Below are 8647 nucleotides of genomic sequence, written 5' to 3'. Positions count from 1 at the left end.
GACTTTGGAAAAAGTCTTTCTTCCTCAAAGATTGGTAACTTAATCTGATATCAGAGAGCTCTATTTGGGACTACAGAAGCTTCTTCCAAACTTATTTCTCAGTTTCCTTTGGGTATTGTCTGACAAACTAAGAAGACCTGAAGAAGTATCTTAGTACAGGATTGGCACTGCAAGGTACCAGTCGATTAAGATTTTATTCATGATCTCTTAGGGGACTATAAATTCAACATTTTCACCTTTCTTAAGATCATCCAGAGTCAGGATTTTGCACGAGGCTCTCGCTCATACAGTGAATCCATAAACTGTAATAAAGACTCTTGTGACACAAATACACAATCAATGCTCATTGATAAATTCTCACTTATTTGTTTTCTTTAAAACAAAAACGCCTATGATTATGTATAAAAAGGATCACTTACAGGTGCTGGTCATAAAATTAGAATATCATGAAAAAGTAGATTGATTTCAGTAATTCCATTTAAAAAGTGAAACTTGTATATTATATTCATACATTACATACAAACTCATATATTTCATATGTTTATTTTGTTTAATTTTGATGATTACAAATGACAACAAATGAAAATCTCAAATTCATCATATCAGAAAATTAGAATATTACTGAAGACCAATAAAAACAAAGGATTTATAGAAATGTTGGCCAACTGAAAAGTATGAACATGAAAAGTATGAGCATGTACAGCACTCAGTATTTAGTTGGGCCTCCTTTGGCCTGTATTACTGCAGCAATGCGGCGTGGCATGGAGTCGATCAGTCTGTGGCACTGCTCAGGTGTTATGATAGCCCAGGTTGCTCTAATAGTGGCTTTTAGCTCTTCTGAATTGTTGGGTCTGGTGTATTGCATCTTCTTCTTCACAATACCCTATAGATTTTCTATGGGGTTAAGGTCAGGAGAGTTTGCTGGCCAATTAAGAACAGGGATACCATGGTCCTTCAACCAGGTACTGGTAGCTTTGGCACTGTGTGCAGGTGCCAAGTCCTGTTGGAAAATGAAATCTGCATCTCCAAAAAGTTGGTCAGCTGCAGGAAGCATGAAGTGCTCTAAAACTTCCTGGTATGTGGCTGCGTTGACCCTGGACCTCAGAAAACACAATGGACCAACACCAGCAGATGACATGGCACCCCAAACCATCACTGACTGTGGAAACTTTACACTGGACTTCAAGCAACGTGGATGAAGTGCCTCTCTTCTTTTCCTCCAGACTCTGGGACCTTGATTTCCAAAGGAAATGCAAAATTTACTTTCATCAGAGAACATGACTTTGGACCACTCACCAGCAGTCCAGTCCTGTTTCTCTTTAGCCCAGGCAAGACGCTTCTGACGCTGTCTGTGGTTCAAGAGTGGCTTGACACAAGGAATGCGACAGCAGAAACCCATGTCTTTCATACGTCTGTGTGTGGTGGTTCTTGAAGCACTCACTCCAGCTGCAGTCCACTCTTTGTGAATCTCCCCCACATTTTTGAATGGGTTTTGTTTCACAATCCTCTCCAGGGTGCGGTTATCTCTTTTGCTTGTACACTTTTTTCGACCACATCTTTTCCTTCCCTTCGCCTCTCTATTAATGTGCTTGGACACTGAGCTCTGTGAACAGCCAGCCTCTTTAGCGATGACCTTTTGTGTCTTGCCCTCCTTGTGCAAGGTGTCGATGGTCGTCTTTTGGACAACTGTCAAGTCAGCAGTCTTCCCCATGATTGTGTAGCCTATAGAACTAGACTGAAAGACCATTTAAAGGCTTTTGCAGGTGGTTTGAGTTAATTAGCTGATTAGAGTGTGGCACCAGGGGCCATCAATTTTGAACCTTTTCACAATATTCTAATTTTCTGATATGATGAATTTGAGATTTTCATTTGCTGTCATTTGTAATCATCAAAATTAAACAAAATAAACATCTGAAATATATGAGTCTGTATGTAATGTATGAATATAATATACAAGTTTCACTTTTTAAATGGAATTACTGAAATCAATCTACTTTTTCATGATATTCTAATTTTATGACCAGCACCTGTACATTCATTTCGGCCTCTGGTATATTTACTGTCATTAAGGATACATCATTTTACAAGTTTAAGGTCAAATTCAACAAAAGGTGTAGCAGTGAAGGTCAAACGTGTTGGCTCAATCATAATAAATCAGACTCTATAGAACAGTGAGCTGGGTTTGGTATTCACTCTGCTTTTCCCTATAAAGCACATTCAACATGTTTGAATATAGTTACTCCAAGCAAAATGTAAGACTTCACTCCAACTTTTTTTCATATCCGGTCCATCATCCCTCACAAAATGTGCCATGCATCATTCCACACAGAATGCATTAAGGATCCGTCCATGCACCATCTCTCATTTTAAAATTTACTGGATCCACTCTTCACATGGCCAACTTCCTGTGTAGCGGATTTGGCTTTAAGAATTTGACACTTTAAAAATTAAGCTAAGCTTGATCCGTATTTCTGTGAAACAATGAAACGGGGGTCGTCCATCATGTGACAGTGTAACAGAGACAATCGAAATTACAGCACTGACTACAGTGGTTTCTATTAAAGGTATATAGGAGGATTTTAAAGACCTATCCTCTCCACTTTAAAAAAAAAAGCACATGCATAACCCTGTACCCGCTCCCAAAAGGGAACGCCTATTAAATGCGTGAAAGAGCATGCACAAGCCAATTTCTCCTTGTGCATGCTGTGTTTAAAAACGTTGCTGTTTGCATCTCTCATACAAGCTTAAAATATTTGCAAATTTCCACTATGTCAGACTCACCACTAGTTAAAATGGGGACGAGCACATAAGACGGCATAAGGTAAACATATCACCAGAATGATGGACAATTAGGAGAACCAATCATTTTTATGATTCCTGCGAAAAAGAGCATCCTCCACTAAATCTTTAAGTATGAAACAGGATGACCAGATAAAGGCATCTGTTTGGCTGAAGGGTTAGTTTCTCACCCATTTTAGAAGTGTGCTCCAAAACAAAGAAGCACAAAAATACCCCAAAACCTGGGACTTAATGTTTTTAATAAAACAAATACAATGGTTACCAAACATAACCAATAACAAAGGAAAGCAGTGGTTCCAACAGGTCTGTTTACACTGTCTTAATATATGCACTGTTTTACAGAAGATGGCCTACAGAACCTTTACTCATGTTTAAGAAAGAGTAAAAGTTCTTTCATTTAAAGTCAAAGTCACACTAATAAATACAAAATGTTTGATAGAAAATCTCTGCTGAAATAACCTCTCACCATCCCGTTACTCCTAAAAGACCGATTTAAACAGAGTATTTGTTCAGTCTTCATTTAAAACATCTATTTTGTGAAATAATTTTGACTCGGATTGATCTTCTCAAAACTGCAGGGCAAAATTCCAGCAGCACCCTCCTGCTGTACTATGTTCACTCCTTGTTCCTCTGCAACTACAGATGCAAGTCCATTACTGGTCCAAAGACACTTTAGGTCTCGAGCTCCGTTCAGCTGTCATGGAACGATGCATGTTGCCTTTCGAAGGGTAAGGTATCCTGTGACGACATCAGTAGGGAGGAGACGGATGTAGGAAAACTCCTCAGATGATGTGAAGCGCAGCTTCGTCTGTGGATCTGTGTAGTTTGCCTGAGGAAATGCATAAGATTGTGTACAGATTCAACAAGATTTAAAAATACCTGAAAAAATGTAATGCTGTCTGATTACTCACTGGTAGACCAGAAATATCAGAGTATTTCTTTGCTGGTTTTAAAGAGGGAGGCACATCAATGTTGTAGTCTGAAATTATAGAAGAAATTACACCACTGATTTGATCTCTACATACCTAAGGTCATCCACCTGCTTGATCTAGTACGACTGGTTGAATTAATGTAGAATCTGACCAGAACCGCAGACTTACAGTTGGGATCACTGAGCTTCCAGGGTAAAGTCCGCTCCAAAGCCAGAATCTGTTTCAGATTCTTCCAGGTCCTATTCTTTTTACCAGCTGCTGCTCCTCCTATCCCTGAGTGCTGCACAGAAAACAGAAGAGATGAAGAGGAATTGATCAAGAAACACGATGAGAGGATAAATTTGAACCCAGGTGGCTGCAGGCTCTCACCATAAATGTGTTATCTTTGAAAGGAGGGAGCTTTACAGCAGACTCCGTGGTGGTTGGGGTGCTGTCCACTGATCCCACCATCTTTATCTCAGCCACACTTTCAACTGCAGTTATCTGAAGACACAACATTGAGACGAGAATTAAAAATATGCGTAATTTTCTGCATTTCCGTCTCCTCCGTACTGATGTCGTCACATGGTACCCGACCCTTCGAAAGGCAACATGCATCGATCCATCTCAATTAATTATCTGAGACCATTCAAGGTCCTTTACATTAAAAACAGAAAAGGAAACATTATAATGACATAAAGGCAATTCAATAATTATAAATTGAAGAGAATAAAAATGAAGACTTAGAAACTTAAATGTAATAATTTTTTATCGTCACACAAAATTTGGACTCAGGTCCCAGTTCAATAACCTTAATATTTAAGAAAAAGAAAGAGAAAAAGATGAAGCTGCATTAAATGTGGTTCGAGTTAAGCCGTCTAACAGCTGCTGGGTAGAAACTGTTTTTTAGTCTGCTGGTTTTGCTCTGGATGCTCCTCAGCCATCCAACTGAGGGCTGAGGCTGCAACAGTCTGCGTGCAGGATGGGTGGTCTCCTTTATAATGCTGAGCACCCTTCCTGCATCCTGAGAGGTCTCGGAAGGATGAAAGATGCTCCCTGCAGTCCACTGTGTAGCATTAACCAGCCTCTGTAGAACCATCCCCTCACATCCTGGCAAAAAGGTGATGCAGGTGCAGAGAATTATCCCCACTACATGACAACAAAAGGAAAAACTCATCTGGACTGAGCTCCTGAGAAAAGCTCTTTGCAGTTTCCTGAGAAGGTAGAGGCTGAGCTTTCCTTGGTGAGGGCACTGGATAAATTGACACCTAGAGTAAATCCAGCACCATCTCAATCTGGTTCATATAATATATGGACCTGTGAGGTCTGCAAATTTCACTGTAGGACAGTTCAGGTGTGTTGCCCAGCACTCATGTGTCAGCAGAGTAAATAAAAGGGGCTTAGCATTCAGCCAGAGGTCTATTGGTCCAGGTTCTCAAGTGTGGGAGTCAAACAGCTTCATATCACAGCTGACTATGATGATCATACTAGGGCTGCAAGTAACTATTATTTTGCAAATACATTTTTTGATTAATTGATTAATAATCAAATAGCCTAAGATTCCTTAAACAAAATATTTTACAAAATTAAACAAACTAAAACTTTTCAACTTAAAGAGTTCTGGATAGAGCATATTGACAGGCAAAACATTTTTTTTATCATAAATATATATATATATATATATATATATATATATATATATATATATATATATATATATATATATATATAAATTGATATAATTAAATCTCGAAGTGGGTTTTTCTGACAGCTTTAAGCATACAGTCTCCATACTCCAGTTAACGATTGATCGATGCAAAATTATTAATCAATAATTGATTAATCGCAATTAATCCGATTAATTGTTTCAGCCCTAGATCATACATATTAATATCATTAATGATTGATCTATCTCCATGTGAGTAATACCTGTGTCTGTGTGGCTGGGCTGGCTGTCAGTGGAAGTTTCTTCTTTTTGCTGCCGCTAAGGTTGCTGTTCCCTGCGGCCTGCTGAGCGCCGGACACCGCCGGACTGCCTTGACGCTTCTTCCCCCGCAGGGCGGCTGCGCTGGCGGCCGCCGCCTGCGGCCTCACCGTTACAGGGATCTGAGAAGCCATTCTTAATGAAAGCGTTGAGATACAATCAAAACCTACAACCACGAACCATTTGTGCTCTGTAGGAATTCAGCATGAGCTCACTGCCTTCAGAAATGTAAACATTATTCGAACCGGATTTGGTATTCTATCACTTCCGGGTAAACGCTTTTCAAAGTAAAGCAGCGTAGTAAGATAATTTTTTCATTTATACTTTAATAAGTTTGTAAATGATTGCTGTTGGATATTTTTTTTTTCAAAACGATTAAGTCAATTTCAGGATAATAAATATACAGATTTAATTATATTCATTTCACAAAAAATATATGCAGCCTGTTCCGAAGAAGAAAAAAATTATCTATTATTTATAAGACTAAAAATATTTTTTGTCTTCTAATACTCCAAGCCAATACTATTTTGTTGCTGAAAAGGTAAATGCATCTGAAGTTTGATATTAAGGGAAAAAATAATAGACATATCCAGTATGTCTCACAAGACATACACACATTTTAAATACGTTATTCCCTTTGGAGAATGAAGGTGACTGAGGACTCTGTCAGTCAATATATTTTTCAACGTGAAAGAAAATTTTGCCTCCTTACTATTTCGTTTTGATTTAGATTTTCAGTTCAGTTTAGGTGAAAACTTTGATCGTGTACCACTGCTGCCACCATGTGTCTCTGGGGAGTATAGCATCCAGAGAAAAATTGTAACCTTTGTATAATAAATGCTATAATAAAGTGAAACTATACAAGTGTTTTATTTCCTGATCAAATCATAAAGCTTCAGATACTTCAGAATACCTTACAGTAAGCAAACAGATTTAATGAGAATGTTTTAGTTTCTCTTCTCTCTATTGCCTGTTCTTATACAACCCTTTTTCAAGTCTATATTCAAGTTTATATTACATTCATTCAACCATTAAAACACACCTAAACACTGATGGCGGTGAGCTACATTTAATAGGATAATTTGAAGACTTTGGACTTTGCAACTGGGGGTGATAACACTTTAGACCTGGTTTACTCTAATATCAAAGATACATTCAGAGCAGCCCCCACCTCGGGTCATCAGATCACCTCTCAGTCATGCTTATCCCTGCATATAAGCCACAGCTGCTCAGGGCTAAACCAACAATTAAAGGGGTCTGAGTGTGGTCTGAGGACGCCATGGAGATACTCCAAGACTTTTTTGAATGCTCTGACTGGAACTTCTTCAAGACTGCAGCAACGTATGACAACATATTAAATATAAAGGAATATGCCATTACTGTGTCAGACTACATCAACAAATGCAGTGAGGACGTCAGCATCAAAAAGAATATCACCACCTGGGCCAACCAGTGACCCTGGATGCAGCATCATCCCAGCATCTGATAGGCAAACTGGAACAGCTGGGCTTCAATAAATCCCTCTGCAATTGACAGCTAGACTTCCTCATTGACAGACCTCAGTCACTCGGGTCGGAGAGAATACGTCTGATGTCATCATCCTAAACAGGCTCCCCTCAGGGCTGCGTCCTGAACCTTCTGATGTTCCCTCTGAGGACATATGACTGCGTCCCCAGGTTCACCACCAATCAAATCAGGAAGTTCGCAGACGACACCAAGGTGGTGGGCCTCATCAGAGACGACAATGACCAGGACTACAGAGAGGAGGTGGAGCAGCTGGTGGACTGGTGCAGAGACAACAACCTGATGTGGAGAAGACAAAGGAGATCATCGTTGACTTCAGGAAGAACCGGCCTAACCCCGCTCCACTGCTCATCAACAGCTCAGCTGTAGAGCTGGGGCACATCACAGACAAACTCACCTGGACTGTAAACACAACCTCCCTGGTCAAAAGGGCACAGAAGCGCAGGTATTTCCTGTGGAGGATTAGGAGAGCCCACCTGCCCCTGCACATCCTCACAACCTTTAACAGAAGCACCATAGAGAGCGTTCTGACCAGCTGTCTCTCTGTGTGGTGTGGAGGCTGCAGCGCCTCAGACTGGAAGAAGATGAGGAGAGCAGTGAGAACTGCAGAGAAGATCATCGGGGCTCCTCTTCCCTCAATTAAAGACATTTCATCTCAACCCTGCATATGCCGAGCCCATAACATTATAAATGATCCCTGAGACTCCCAACATGGACTGTTCTCCCTGCTGCCTTCTGGGAAGAGGCATTGAAGCATCCAATTCTGGTCCAGCAGATTCCAGCACAGTTTCTTCCCCACTCCCATTAGAATGTTGAATAAAATTAGTTTAAAAAAAAAGCGCTGAATGTTGGAAACTAAATCATATACCAGTATTATGTTTATATTTGATCACCATTTTTATTATGTTTTATCACTGCTGCACTTTAAAATGGAAATGTCTTGAGAGCTGTACTGAACAAAATTAATTTTTTTATACACTGTGAGTGTACAAAATGACAATAAAGACTAAGTCTACATCGTAGACACACAAAAAAACTGTCTCTAAGGAAACAAATTACAAAATAAAACAAGGAAAACAACCCTACTTACAGAACTTTGGTTAAACTCTTATATAGCTGTTTAAATCGATGAAAATATTTGCTGATTTAAAACTTTTAGATTCTTTTAATACCACATTAAACCAAAGCCAAATTTTCCTCGCTTTAGGTTTCTGAAAAATATAAATCTGTGAATTTGTCCACTTAAAAAAGGGTTAGAAATACAGAATTTGTTGCAGATTTGTTAGAAAGAGAACTGATGAAAAATAAAATGTTCATTTATGTCTTATCTTACAACGTTAGCATCAGACAGCTTAAGATGGCAAACTGTCCATCTCTACAGATTATATGCTCATCTGTCCCTTTGTAATAGACATTGAATATCTTTGAA

At 39.3% G+C, this 8647-nt stretch overlaps 1 protein-coding gene across 1 annotated transcript; it reads right to left on the bottom strand.

Moving 5' to 3' along the window:
• Positions 1-3020: 3020 nt before the first annotated feature.
• ino80c (INO80 complex subunit C) lies at positions 3021-5952 on the bottom strand. Its single transcript, XM_038291029.1, has 5 exons — positions 5640-5952; positions 4101-4214; positions 3900-4011; positions 3711-3778; positions 3021-3628 (listed from the first exon to the last, which is right to left on the bottom strand). Exons 1-5 carry the CDS (start codon positions 5826-5828, stop codon positions 3497-3499), a joined length of 615 nt encoding a protein of 204 aa, XP_038146957.1. The 5' UTR covers positions 5829-5952; the 3' UTR covers positions 3021-3496.
• Positions 5953-8647: the final 2695 nt, after the last annotated feature.

Source organism: Cyprinodon tularosa, unplaced genomic scaffold (genome assembly GCF_016077235.1).
Source record: "Cyprinodon tularosa strain WSP-4 unplaced genomic scaffold, ASM1607723v1 ctg291, whole genome shotgun sequence".
NCBI lineage: Eukaryota > Metazoa > Chordata > Actinopteri > Cyprinodontiformes > Cyprinodontidae > Cyprinodon > Cyprinodon tularosa.
The sequence above is the reverse complement of the archived record's forward strand: the minus strand, read 5'-3'. Positions and strand labels throughout refer to the sequence as shown.

Coding starts and splice junctions, on each gene's coding strand:
- ino80c (XM_038291029.1), bottom strand. CDS start 5,828: ATGGCTTCTCAGATCCCTGTAACGGTGAGGCCGCAGGCGGCGGCCGCC. Junction 4,012..4,100: donor TCAAAGATAACACATTTATG/GTGAGAGCCTGC, acceptor TTTTCTGTGCAG/CACTCAGGGATAGGAGGAGC. Junction 3,779..3,899: donor GAAGCTCAGTGATCCCAACT/GTAAGTCTGCGG, acceptor CTATAATTTCAG/ACTACAACATTGATGTGCCT.